Raw genomic sequence first — 14,488 nt, 5'->3', positions numbered from 1 at the left:
AAAGAAATGTCTAAATTTCAAAACCAATTGACAATTTCAAAAAATTTCGAAATTTTCAAAAATTTCACAAAAATTAAAAATTTTCAAAAAATTAAAAAAAATTAAAAATTCCGAACAATTTAAAATAAAAAAAAAAACGATTTTATTGAAAAATTCTGGAAAATTCTCGTATGTGTTCTATCTATCTATCTATCTATCTATCTATATGGTTTCATTAGTTTTTGTATATACATACATATATGTACAAACACATAAGTTGTTTATAGAATACGCTCTTCGCCCATTCTAACAAGCACTTATAAATTTACAGTATTGATAATAATCTATTTGAAAATATGTAAAACAATTGTTATTAATTATTCAATAATTTTATTGATTGTTTTTATTCCTCAAATGGTTAATTACTGTACGGGAAGTTTCAGCAATTAGCTTTAAAAAGATACAATGCCAAGCACCACTTAAATTTATTTTTGCATTAAAATTAAAAAAGTCTAAAACCATTTATGATATTCTAAGAAAAATATCTAAACGTTCAAATTATGAAATATATACTTTATTTATGTAACTGTAATTTTTAAAATATTTTAACGTGTATAAAAATATTGTGGAGGAGCTGGGATTTGAACCCAGGACTTCCCGCATGCGAAGCGGACACTCTACCCCTGAGTTACACCCCCTTGGAAATAAAACATTATTTTTGTAAATGTGAAATTTTAATATGTGTCAAAAAAATGAATGCAATGCTATTGCGATATTAATATTTGAACATATACATAATTTTGTTCATGAAATAAAAGACCATTCGACATACAAATGCGAAACAAAAAATATATTCAAAATAAAATTGATTCATTACTTAAATCCAAAATTATGCTTGGAATGAAAGATTTTCAACATCTAATTGCAAAGATTGTCGATCCCAGAATGGAATCGACCCCTCACAAAGAAAGATGAACCAGTACTGGATTCGGAATGCAGCTCATATGACGGCCATGGCCAAATTGGCCGTCAAACAAATTAACACAAATGAGTGCTCTTTTAGCTATGGATCACTTGCACGAACTCGAAAGTATCTCAAAAGATGAAGGCCGAATGAAAAAGATGAAAATCCCGGAACCCAAAGCGAAAGTGAACATTATTAAACCAGAGGTAGAGGAAAGCAAAAACAAAGAGGAGACACCGGTCCGAATTAAAACAGCTATTAGAAAACCGATAACAAGAGAAATGAATTATTTTTAGTTGACAATCACAAATTCGTTATGCTTCCTCAAAATTGACAGTAAATACCTTTTTTTAATTCTGTAAAATAATCATTTATAAAACAACTTAACTAAATGTTTTTTATTTGTTTAGCTAATTTATCTCATTGATATTTGAATTAATGTAAGATAAGATAATATTCTTAATAATAGAAGTAACTTATATCAGCCACCCGTCAATTTAGGTTCCTTCAAAATCGGTTCAGCCAATTTTAAAAATTTTTCGGAACAAATAGACAGGCAAACAAAAATTGTGAAAAATGTTATTTTGGCAAAACAGTAAAAACGGCAAATCAGTTTTTGAGAGAAAGGAGCGTTCAATTTGAATGATTCAATATGAACATTTCACTTGTATTGACAAAATGAAGCATTGATTGAATTTTTGTGAAAGTAGGTCCAGCGGTTTCGAAAAACCAAAAAATATGCCATTTGGCACGTGCACATCATATTATCAGATATTTTATAGAGATTTTAGTAATAAATTTTGTTTCCAGTTTATTGGGTTCAAGTGGGTATAGCTGTGCCACTTTTTTTGATTAGCAATAATTTTAATATAGCAGGTATCTGGAGAAAAAGTGAATTAATTAATCATTTGAACATTGTCTACGTGAAAATACTCAATACTACTCTTAAATACGATGGATTTGTCATAAAACCAAATCATACAAGAAAAGGGCGAGTGTCACGAGGGATGGTTGTGACAAGCTTAAAAATATGGCAAAAACAATAGTTATAAAAACTTCTATTGTTGTTAATAATAATAATAATCTGTAATACAACACAGCATAAACACTTAAACAAATCTTATAAATAAAATATTACAATGTATAACAAAACATAATTTTTTAAACAAAGGTAACAAGATTTTTTTGTTTTTTTTTCTTTTACTGAATTTGCCTTTTCTTTTCTATTTCGTATTTTGTCTTTTGTATTTGTTAGTTAAGTTAGATTTTTTTTGTCAATCTAATCTTCTCCCGAAACTGACAAAAAATACATGTCACAACCGTACCCACAAAATTTGTCACTACCGTACCCAACGCACATTTTTGAAAACAAGTCATTGTTTTGACTGAGCTATTTGTTTCGGTACATAATGAACTGTATTATTAAAAGAATTCGAACATGAAAACCTTCTTTTGACTCTTCAAAAGCAAATCGGTCTACGGATCATGTTAATGTAAGGCAATGACAAAAATCATTAATGGAAACTTGTTCGAGCAAACATACTTCATATTTCTCCATTTGGACCCTATCTCAAAATCAGTATAGTTTAGCTGCTATGACGACTATCACTATCTTGCTGTACTAGTTCCAGTGGCGTACCTAGGGGGGGGCGGTGGGGGCGGTCCGCCCCGGGCGGTACTTATTTTGGGGCGGCATTTTTTAGTTTATTTATACATAGTTGTAAAAAGCAACTTATTCATTTTATATTTATTAACTTCCGTAGGGTAAGTTATAGTAATGGACCGACAATCGAAAATGCAATTTTTTACATTTCTTCACGTCTTGAAGGTTTCTGAACATTTTGGCATACCTCAGAAAAAATGGAAGTGTGTGTGTTTTGTGTGTCCGCATTTTTTCGTTCACGTTTTCGGGCGCCCCGATCAACCGATTTGATGGTACAGAAAATAGAAATCGAGTTTTTGAGAGAATGAAACATCCGATTTGATTGATGCAAAAAACTTCAATTTGTAATGATGAGAAGAGGTGGTGATTAGTTTTTCGCAAAGGCAGAGATACCAAGCAAAATGTGCAAAAAATATCTGTTTTTGAGAGAACTAAGCATCCGATTTGAATGATTCAAAAAACTTACTACGTGGATTTTATTTTAAATTCCACCTAAAGTACAAATGCTCACTTATATACTTGAAATAAATAATTTTAACTTTGTAATTCAGTTTATATATTTCTTATAAATATTAGACAATGCCCTTTATTTCAAATTTGATTGATTGAGTTTTGTTTATTTACTTTTCTGTAAACATATATAAGTTACAGTATTTATAATTATATATTTGAAAACATTTAATTTTCCTCGAATATATCATTACAGTACGGAAAGTTCCAGCAATTTGCCTTAACTTACAATGCCATACACCACTAGTTAACTTCCCCAAGGAGAAGTTTATGTTTTCATCAAAAAATCCGAATCTCTAATTTTATGTTTTCTCGACGTTTCAAGCCATTCTGAATCGAATGAGCCCAAATTTGGAAAAAGTATGTGAATAGATTTTTTGTCGTAAATTGTCATTTTTTCAAAAACGGCTAGACCGATTTCAAAAATTTAAAAGCCACTCGATGTATTTCGATGAGGACTATTATTGTCAGTTTTGTGCGACGATCGGCCAAGCTGTTTCTTTATAAATCGCCGAAAAGTGAAAAATATTTCGTCTACGTTTTAGCCTGCAATTCTGAATTGATTTTGAAAATTCAAAAACCGTTCGAAAGATATTAGTTGGAAATCGTGCTGATTAGTTTTTGGTAGAGATCGGCCGGGCCGTTTTCTTAATAAAGTTAAAAAAAAAAAAATTAGACGATTTTTATGATTATTTTTTTGACGGTAGATACCATAGTCTTCTAGATCATACTAAAATATTACGGTCCTACGACAACTGGTTTAGCTTTAAAAATTCGTCAACGTTTGCAAAAATTAGTATGGTCTTTTTAGCATTTGTCAAAATTAGACCTATTAACCAATTAGGCATATCGTTTCTCAGTTTTGTGCGACGATCGTCCGAGCCGTTTCTTTGTAATTTGGAAAGAAGTGTTAAACCTTTCGTCCACATTTAAGCTCATATTATCAAACCGATTTTAAAAAATTGAAAACTGTTCGAAAGATATTAGTTGGGATTGATACTGATCAGTTTTAGGTGAAAATCTATCGAGCCGTTTTGTTGTAATTAACAGTTGAAAAAAAACTTAAGCCGATTTTTATGAAACTTTCTTTGGCAATGTATATTATTGCCTTATAGAACTTACTGAATTATTACGGCCTTACGACAAGTAATTTTAAAAATTTATCAAAATTATAGAAAATATTTTTTTGACGTTTGTTAAAAATAAAATTTGATGATTTAGTTGGTATGACGATAGTGCACTTGGTCTTGAACATAGTAAACCATTAAAGTCCTACGGAAACTGGTTCTGGATTATAATTATTGATTAATTAAAATTATTGATTTTTGAAAATTTGCTTTTAGAAAATACTCCGAGTTAACGTGTTTGTTCGTTCGTTTGCAATGATGTGTAATAAATCCACTCGGAATACTTTTAATCACTCATAAATTAATTTATTTTTTATTGATCAAGACGATTATTTACACATTTCGGGAAGTTCATGTAACTTGCCTCAAGGCAAAATACCAGTACCAACTATACCAGTTCTTTCTTGAATTATAAATGATCATTATGATTTTTATTATTGTCAATATTTGATTTATATAAATTATGATTAACCATATGATTTAGAATTTTATTCCTTGGTGTATATAAATGTATATTTGTGTAAATTTTGATTTCCAATTTAGGAACAGGTTAATAATTTTATTTTATTGTATTCATTAAAATTCGTTGAATTTGTATAAGCATCTTTACGATTTTGTTCAGCGATTTTTCCTATTTTTTTATATCAGCTTATAAATGTCATTTCTTTTGAAAAGTTTATATGATTACTTTGAAATGATTTATCAATATTTTTTTAAATCATCAATTTTTCTTTTGAAAATCAGGACTGGCGGAAGGCGGGGTCTGCTAGGTCTGCAAACCCTTAGGGCATTATATAAATATGTTAACGAGTGCATATAAATATGTCTGAAAAAAAAATACTCTGTGTATTAATTAATATTGATTAAATAACTTAATAATTTTTTAACTTCCGAAGGGTAAGTTATATAATAGTAATCGCAAAAATGTCGAAAGTGAAAATTTTTATATATCTTTACGTTTCAGAGGTTACTGAATTTTGGCATATCTCAGAAAAAATTGATATGTGTGTGTGTGTGTTTAGATACAAACTTTTGTCGATGATTGTAGAAACACGCATCAACCTATTTGAACAAAACAATCGATTCGTACTGATAAAACGTGCTAATTAGTTTTTGGCAAAACGGGTCCAGCCGTTCCAAAGATACGGGGCAAAAAAGCCAAAAATTGTAATTTAGTTCTTGAGAGAACGAAGCGTCCGTTTTAAGTAATTCAAAAAACATTTTATTTGTATTGACTAAACAAAGAACTGTTTTTGGGATGACAGGTCTAGAGTTCTAGCGATTACGGAGAATCAATAAGAAAAAGTAAAAAAATGACATATTTGGCGGTCCAAAATGATCATTAGATATATCCACGTCAAATTATCTGATATTTTCTAGAGATTTTAATAATAAGAACAAATTTAATTTACATTTCTATGGGTTCCGTATCAATGTCTAGCCGTTTCGCTTCGATATTTCGTCTCCAAAACAGATGCGCAGTGCGATTGATTTGAAAAAAAGTTACAAATTTTCAAAAAATTTCAAAATATAAAAAAAAAATTTCAAAAAAGCCATTTTTTTCAAAATTTTCGAAATTCTCAAAAATATATTTTTTTCAGATTTCAAAAAATTTTTAATCTTTTTTAAAAATTTTTTGTTTCGGTACGAGAAGTGCCAGCAATTTGCCTTAAGGCACGATGCCATGCTCCACTAGTTTATTTGTATTAATTTATGAAAACTACTATTTGACTGACTTATAATTGAAAGGGCGGCAATCTGGAGACCGCCCCGGGCGGCAAAAGTTCTAGGTACGCCACTGACTAGTTCTACATTAAAATGAAAAAAAAAAGATATTATTCTTTAACAAACATTACAGATTACTAAAAATACATATACGATTATTAAAAAATCCATACGCTCCGGTGAATGTGTATAATGTAGCTACGTGTAGTTACTATGTTTTTCTATTAAAATATATTTGCGTTCATCATACAAATTGTCTAACATTTTACTTGAAAAAAAAATAAAAGTACAAAATATTCTTTTCAGTATACATCCAAACAAAATGTCAACTTTTGAAAATGTTAAACTGACATCATTTAAAACAATGTGGAAGAATGGCGTTTGTTCCAAAGCTGATGAATTCGATCCGAGTGCTTTTTCGACGATGGACTATAGGCAGTTGTATTTGTTATGCAGAGGAGCGAAATATACTTCATATCAGGCGAGGTAAACTAATAGATTATATGTATTACTGTAATGCCATTGATTAGCATAATCAAATCCCTGTCGGAATGGCCTCTAACATAAACAGGTGCGACGTATCTAGGAATTTGTATTATGATATATTTTATATAAAGGCTAAGTCAGGGTTTTTCAAAGTTGACATTAAATTATCAATATATTATCATGGACGCCCATTTTTATTTTGCCGATCCCGAAATTTTTTCACTGACTTAGGCCTTTCGAAAGATGTTATAGACCCATAGGCAATGCTGGATTTACAGTAGTGCGGTAAATTTTGGAAAGTGAGAGAAAAATCTATACAATATAATTAACTAATTCTTTTTGAACATTTTTTGTTTCAAAAATTATAATTTATACATTATGTATCAAATTAAAATTTTGTATATTATAATTTTGGAAAGTAACGATCAAAAATATTTAATTAATTTAATTAATTGCCTTTTTCGTTCTCTTCCGTATTTTGTCTAACAATAAGTTAAGTTAGACTTTTTGAAGTAAAACTTCTTTAGGCGCGACTAGCGTGTAAATCCATACAAATGCAACGAAAATGCGTTACGACTGATAAGATAAGATAAGAGTCGAGTGCCAATGATTCGTCTTTCGCTCTCGATGATATCATTTTTATACGGGTCGATTGTGATAAGTCGTCGCGTATGTGAATAGAGATTTGTTGTTGTATGCGTATCGGCGTCAACGTTGTATGCGTAACACAGAAATAAGCATAGATAAATAAACATTCTAAAGTTACATCGTAGTGCAAATCTTGATTTAATGAAAAATGCCTGAATCAGAAGAATATTTTACCCTGTTTTCCGTAAATAATTATAATAAAATAAATGCAGCATTTGCGCCATGTATGAAACATAACTTTAAAAATACAAGCAGCCAATGAATGTATGTTAATTTCAATTACATAAAGTTGCGAAAAAAATATTTGTTGAGGCGTTGTTTAACAAAATCTACTGTGTGAACGAATATTACAAAATTTATTAATCAGCAATTACTTCATTTCTCTAATGAAGGTTTATTTTCAAATGCTAATTACAATGACAAACCGATCATGTTATATTTGAAGTATGACTTTAATTAAATTATTGTTTTTAAATATTATACATATTTTTAATGCTATTATAAATATATAATTTATAATTTATCATTATATAAATGTGTATAATGGTTGACACTAATAAATATGTGCATCACGAGTGTTACCATATTACTAATAAACATTATTCAAAATTATTATATGATGTATTTATTTTTACTTAAATGCCATCTTGTACAGTAGCAAGTAAGTTTATCACAATCCCATGTGAACTTTACGCGCACTCTTTTTTTATCGGTTAATCTTCACTCAAAGAGAACTAGAAATACATGTCACAACCGTACCCACAAGAATTGTTACAACCATGCCCAACGCACACCTTTGAGAACAAATCATCATTATAACTAATTGTAAGTACTACTACATTATCTACGCAAAAATTAACTACTAATGGTTAACTTACAGCAAAACAACAAAGCGGTCTATCTGTATGCAAGCACAGATATAATGCACAGATATAATTCATAATGCACTGTCTTGATGTAACAGAACTTTTTTCTTCTTCAAATCGGGCTGTTTTTTTGCGATTTTGCTCTTTAAATTCTCCAATAACGTTATACGGTAGTCAGATTAGTCACTGTTAGTGGTCTGGCATTTCTCAAGATAGTCGATGAAGATTACTTTTTCCAATTCCAAAAATCTGACGCCAAAACTTTGCCAGCTGATTGTTTGACTCCAGAGTGTGATAGTGAAGCCAGGTTACATTCATGGTGACATATCGATGTAAAAACTCGAATTAATTTGCGTCAAATTTATACACGTAGCTTTTGAACGATAGGTGCTAACTGAAAGTTTAAAGCTTGGAACTAACTGAAAATGATACGGGTTTAATACAATTGGCACCTTCTCACAGAAACGGAACCAAATTTTCAGCCTTTATATATAGCCTAAAATTATCCGAAAATGAAACTATATATTTAGATATTTTATATTAGAATAATTTTCTTAATAAATTGGTATTATAAGGAAGCCAAATTATTATGTCACCGGTTTAACTAACCTAGTGCATATAAAATTGAACTAATTTATTTAAATTTTTAGCCAGCTATCCAACCTTCTTGAACAGTTACAAACAATCTACGTTACGTCCCAAGTGTGCATACCAAAAAGGTTCTCTTTAGACCGAATCTATGATGAAACTATCATCAGAACCGCATATTCGGCAAGAATGATGATGGTTCCCAGAGATAATAGCGAAGAATTAGATGAAAGTCTTGCTAGCTACGGATATGATATGGACTATATCGATCCTCAGGGGGGCTCATCACAACTAGACTTCAACAATTACTTATGTTTCAACGGCGAACCGGATTTGCAACGTTTAATGACGGGAAGTGAGTAAGTTTTAGTGTAATATTCGTTACTAATCGAATGTATCAGGTTAAATTGTAGTCTCAGTTAAAATACTGTTTCGAGCTTTGTGTTAATAACTTTCATGGGTAATAATATACTAATCCTAATACAAGTATATCGAATATTATATCGTAAATTATGTAGATTATTGAATATTCTTATTTATATCAAGTTCATTTTCACCGAAAGCAAAAACGATAAGTATTACCCGAATGGCACTCAAGAGTTACTTTGTTTCTTGCTATAATGTTTCCGACTTTTGTTTGGGCAAATATCAACTATGGGACACTCCTCATAATTCTAAACATTCATGTTTTTTTATAATATAACTATTTTTTATAAATCTACAATATTTCAGAATAATCTTAACGATCATGTGCTTTTTCGTCGTACAAAGTTCCATCAAGATCATGAAAAAATTTCATTTTACCAAATCTTATTGCTTATCTTTACCAAAAACTAATAAGTACGATTTTGAGCTGATATCTTTAATCCATTCAGGATATGTTGCGAAAACGAAGACGAAAACTTTGCTTTATCTGCTGATTCTAAAAAATACTTTTCGGCCAACCGTTGCGCAAAACTAGTCAAAGCAAATTTTTAGCGAGTTCATTAAATCGCATTTAAATTTTGAGAAAAAGTCGATCAAAGGTCAAATTTTGGCTGGCATACACATGCACATACTTTTTAAATTTTGATGCCAAACGATTGAGAATGACTTCTGTTGTCGGCGAATACATTAACTTTTTCTTCGGGAAGTTAAAAAAGTGATGATATTATTAATATTTTTCTCAAAAATATCTGTTTAGTGGTTAAATGACATAATCAATAAATATTGAAATTTAGCTACTTAGATTAGAACTTGGTTATTTTCGAAAATAAAGTTTTCACGATAAACTAATCAACGCGGTTTTCAATTGATATTTTTTAACAAACTTATGATAAGTGTAATATTATTTAGAGTGCACCCATTCGTGCTTGTGTGTCCTAAAAACACAACGCATTACTCCAAACTTTAATAATTTTTTATAATTCAAGCTTTTTTTGCTGGAACATAATGTTTTAGGATGTTCGCTTTGACCATGAACTCTGCCGCCATGTTACATGGAAAAATTCATTCCATTATGAAGAAACGGCCTGGCCAATCTTTGCCAAAATCTAATTAGCATAACTTTCAACTGATATCTGTCGAGTCGAGTGATTTTAAAATTTTGAAAATCGGTTCACGATTTTTTGCAAAAATAAGGAGGAAAATTTTCAAACATTTCTGGTAACGTTTCGCAAAACTAATTGAAGCCCTTATTAAATATTATTTAGGTTTTAAATTTTTGAAATCGGTTTAGCCGTTTTTGACCAATCGTCGACAAAGAGTAAAAACTCGGCTTAGATACACACACACACATGCTTTTCCAATTTTGATCTCAAACAGTTCAGAAAAAAATCTTGAACAAAGCGTCGTCAATAAAATATAAAGCAAGTTGGATTTTCGACGAAAACATAGACATCTCATTCGAGGAGATAAATAATTCTTCAAATATGCTGAATTGATATTTACGAGTATAAAATGCCGTTTTTGATGACTTTATGATTTTCTTTTACCTTTTTAATGATAATTTTTATTTGTCTGCATAATTCCTAGTAGGAATTTTCTACCAAACGCCAATTCCCTTTAAAAAACATGGTTAAGAAGCAGTATTTTTTTTCACTTTATTAAAAGATAATTTAAGCTTATATATTTCAGAATATTGGCCTATGATCTACAGCGGTCATTTGACGGTTGATCAAGAAGAGAGGTTATTAAGGTGGGCTTGGGAAGCTTGGAGATTTGCTGTGGGACCTCCAATAAGAACAAAGTATCCAGAGTTTGTAAAAATTCTCAATATCGGCGCTCATAACAATGGTAAACTGGTTAACTATTTTTACCTATTGACACAAAGTTACTTAATATAGAAGTTGATTGATTTTCAATGCAGGCTACTCGGACGTTGGACAAATAGTCAGGATTGAATTGGAAATGGACAATCTGAAAGAAGTGACTTTCAATCTTTTAAATGATATAATGCCGTTTTATAAAATGTTGCACGCATTTGTAAGACATGCACTCCATAGAAAGTATGATATGCCATTTTCAAGGTATATACCGGCACATTTATTAGGTATTTACTATTTGTTATTATTACCGTATTTTTAAAACATTATTTTATTTACTAAATTCCTCTTTAATTCCTAAAATATAAAGTATTTTAAGTAAATTTAAGTAAATTACTTACATTACTTATTAGCAATTATCATCTTTAAAAATCGGTAAATAATGAAGTTTTGATGCTTTTAGGTAATATGTGGTCTCAAAATTGGGAATATTTGCAAGACATTTTAATAGAGAATACTGTGGACTTAGACAAGGCTATCAGAGATAATAAATGGACAGTACTGGATATGGTAAATTGCAACAAAACTGATATTATAGTTATTTTAATTTAATAATAATTAAATTTAATCATTTTAGCCAAACTTTAACATGCTTTTTTATAAAACTATGTTTTAGTTTTTGATCGCTTTTAATATTAATTTTTTGACTGTTTCATACTTCTTTTAATATTGTGAAAAGATCAAAAAGTTGTTAAAAATTTGGCTCTATTTTAAATAGGTCTTATTTTTAAAGTTTCTAATTCTTTCAAGAGTTTGAGAACTACCTCTTTAAAAATATAAATAATTCAAACAATACGCATTATTTTCTTTGCATATATAATTTCAGTTTGGAGTTTTGTATTAGTTTTATAGAGATTTTAATTTTTACCTTTCAGTGATTATATATTAGGTATTACTACTATTTTTTAATTTAAAATTAATATTTTATGACTATTATGAAAAGGTTAATCGTGCTGAAGATTTTTACATATCGCTGGGCCTGGAAAAAATGACTGAAAATTTTTGGAAGTATTCTGTGTTTCAAAAGCAAAACAATTGGACAAAATGCCACGGTACAGCTGCCAATATGTTCGAGAAAGATGATTACCGGTAATTTTATTTGTTAATTAAATTACTAATCTGTTTAGTTTTGAACTATAACCTTTATTTCAGAATTCTTTTGTGTGCCAGTGAATCTTTAGAAGATTTTCTCGTTATTCATCATGAAATGGGCCATATTCAATATTACATGGAATATAAAGATCAACCGCCATTATTTCAGGTAAATTGTTGAAAGAATCAAGTTGTAAATCAATGTTGTATTATTTATTAGATTAGAAAAAATTCATGTTTTCGCCAGAAAGTTTGATTTATTAATTTTGTTTTTTATTTTTTTGTTTTCCCTGCAATGTATTATCCAATATTAGTCCTAAAACCATACTTTTACTTCAGCCGTTTCACTGTAAATCTACAGCATTTAATTTTTTGTAAATTCTTACCCCTGCCTTCTGGAAAAATTTCTTTGCCGTTTTCAATTTGCTCTGAAATATCTTATAGAGTGTTCTTTTATATCTTTGGTCAAATCTTAGGACAATGTGGTCAGCGTATCCGATGCTTAATTATTTTATTATTATTATACTATAAAGTATACAATACATGTTGGGAGATATATGTTAGATTTATTATGGCTATCCATTTAGTTGTTTTATTATTATCACTGTATTCTTTCAGGACGGAACAAATTCTGCATTTCATGAAAGTATAGGCGATGCTATAATGCTTGGTGTAATGACGCCGCAACATCTTCACCGTTTGGGCTTAATAGACGATTCCACATTATATGAAAAAGTTGAATTAGGAAAAGAACAAGCAGAAAAAAATATATTTGTCACTGATATATTTGAAACTAATACATCACTTCCTAAATTATCTTTTGATTTAGTATTGCTACTGAAGCAAGCTTTAAGCAAAATACCGCAGATACCATTTGGTTATATAATAGATACGTATCGTTGGGCATTTTTTGAAGGAAAATTAAATAACTCTAATTATAATAAATATTTCTGGTACTTAACAAAGGAGATTCAAGGAATAGAAGCACCAAGTCAAAGAAATGAAGAATATTTTGATATTGCTTCTAAATTTCACGTTCCTGATAATACACCTTATATTAGGTAAGTAAACAACTTTTTTCAAGATAAAAAAAATGATTTAAAAAGAACTTCTCTAGAAAAAGAAAGTTTTAGATTTTATTAGAGTAGAACCCCGATTAACCGGACTAACTGTTGTTGATGGGCATTCGGATAATCGAAGATCCGGATAATTAAATGTATGAAGAATAATGTTGTTTTATTGAATAATTTATTAAAAATAACAATTACATACATAGATATCAACAAAAATTAATGTTTATTAAGAAATTAACACTTCCCTATTTGTACATACATATTTTCTTCGATTACATTACATACATGTACTAAATTGCAGCATTAATCATGCTAAAATTTGAATTGTGTATATGTACATACTGTATGTACATACATATAAATTGGTTGCGGTTGGTAGTCCGGATAATTGCGAATCCGTATAACCGAGGTTCGGATAATCAAGTTTCAAGTCATTCTGTATAGTTTGACATCAAAAGTGGAAAAATTTTGTATGTATGTTATGCGAGCCAGAATTTTACATTTCGTTGTCGTTTTTTTCAAAAATGGCTGCACGGATCTCAAAAGTTTTAAAATTTAACACGTGATCAAACTAGATAATGTTATTTTTCTAGGAATAACCGATAAGAGTAAAATTTTCTATTTTTTTTCAAAAATTCTCCTACCAATTTTGTTGCAAACGGCGCTTACGCGATTTGGTATTTTGTCTATGAAACATCTACGCAGCGCGATTGCTTTAAAAAAAAGGTCAAAATTGCTTTAAAAAAAGCATTTTCAAAAAAAAAAAATATCACAAAAGTCAAAATTTGAATTTTTTGAAAGTTCCACAAATTTGCTCAAAGGCACAATGCTATGCACCACTAGTTGTTAAATTGAAATCAAAAATAAATTATTATTACAGATACTTCTTGAGTAGTTTTCTTCAAGCTCAGATATTTAAAGGTCTTTGCAGTACTACGGTATTTGGTCGTCCAACACACAATAAATTGCCTATGCCCTTGCATCGTTGCGATATTTATGGATCAAAAAAAGCTGGGAAAAAATTAAGGTAAGAAAATTTATATTTTACTAGTCTGGTCAATGTGATGCTTGTTTTCGACTAATTGTAAGAAATATTTAATCAAAACATATAAAACTGCTTCATTTATATTAAAACTGTAGCCAATTACCGTTACCGTTACCGTTAGCCAATTGCCATTATCATGTTTTTATATATAAATTTTGTAATATTTTAATTGTTGTTAATAATATTAAGTATGGCCCATTTTCTATACAACTTGTAAATTTTATTCTCTCATAATATAATATCTTAAATATTTTAGAGAGATGTTATCCTTGGGATCAAGCGTACATTGGAGTGAAGCATTAAATATGGTTGCAAAGACAAATAAGTTGTCGGCTCAGCCTCTTCTTGAATATTTTGATCCCATTATAAAATGGTTAAAAATATATCTTCACGATAATAATATTCCCCTAGATTGGTAG

General features: G+C 29.7%; 2 protein-coding genes and 1 non-coding gene across 3 annotated transcripts in view; 2 read left to right on the top strand and 1 right to left on the bottom strand.

Annotated features, from left to right (window-relative positions):
- Positions 1 to 6,339, top strand: part of LOC113378775 (alkaline phosphatase 4-like) — a 23,953-nt gene extending 17,614 nt beyond the window's left edge. The window contains exon 3 of the mRNA XM_026619369.1: positions 6,275 to 6,339. Coding sequence (XP_026475154.1) covers positions 6,275 to 6,318 — 44 coding nt within the window. The 3' untranslated portion in view covers positions 6,319 to 6,339. The remainder of the gene's footprint in view (positions 1 to 6,274) is intronic.
- Positions 606 to 677, bottom strand: Trnaa-cgc. The gene has a single exon. It is a non-coding gene; the product is annotated as a tRNA-Ala (tRNA).
- On the top strand, positions 6,333 to 14,488 carry LOC113375959 (angiotensin-converting enzyme-like). Its single transcript, XM_026615895.1, has 11 exons — positions 6,333 to 6,454; positions 8,619 to 8,911; positions 10,672 to 10,830; positions 10,904 to 11,086; positions 11,263 to 11,369; positions 11,803 to 11,948; positions 12,012 to 12,120; positions 12,570 to 12,682; positions 12,746 to 13,012; positions 13,905 to 14,051; positions 14,326 to 14,488. Exons 1-11 carry the CDS (start codon positions 6,333 to 6,335, stop codon positions 14,486 to 14,488), a joined length of 1,809 nt encoding a protein of 602 aa, XP_026471680.1.

The sequence above is a fragment of the Ctenocephalides felis genome, unplaced genomic scaffold (genome assembly GCF_003426905.1).
Source record: "Ctenocephalides felis isolate EL2017-DRISC unplaced genomic scaffold, ASM342690v1 CF-g0.4_SCAFFOLD_01886, whole genome shotgun sequence".
Lineage (NCBI taxonomy): Eukaryota > Metazoa > Arthropoda > Insecta > Siphonaptera > Pulicidae > Ctenocephalides > Ctenocephalides felis.
Note: the sequence above shows the minus strand (reverse complement) of the source record. Positions and strands in the feature narration are given on the sequence as shown.

What these genes read in the sequence shown, in the direction of transcription:
- LOC113375959 (XM_026615895.1), top strand. Translation starts at nt 6,333, where the DNA reads ATGTGGAAGAATGGCGTTTGTTCCAAAGCTGATGAATTCGATCCGAGT. An exon ending in TATACCGGCACATTTATTAG is followed by an intron (nt 11,087 to 11,262) that starts GTATTTACTATT and finishes TGATGCTTTTAG; the next exon opens with GTAATATGTGGTCTCAAAAT. An exon ending in TTCGAGAAAGATGATTACCG is followed by an intron (nt 11,949 to 12,011) that starts GTAATTTTATTT and finishes CCTTTATTTCAG; the next exon opens with AATTCTTTTGTGTGCCAGTG.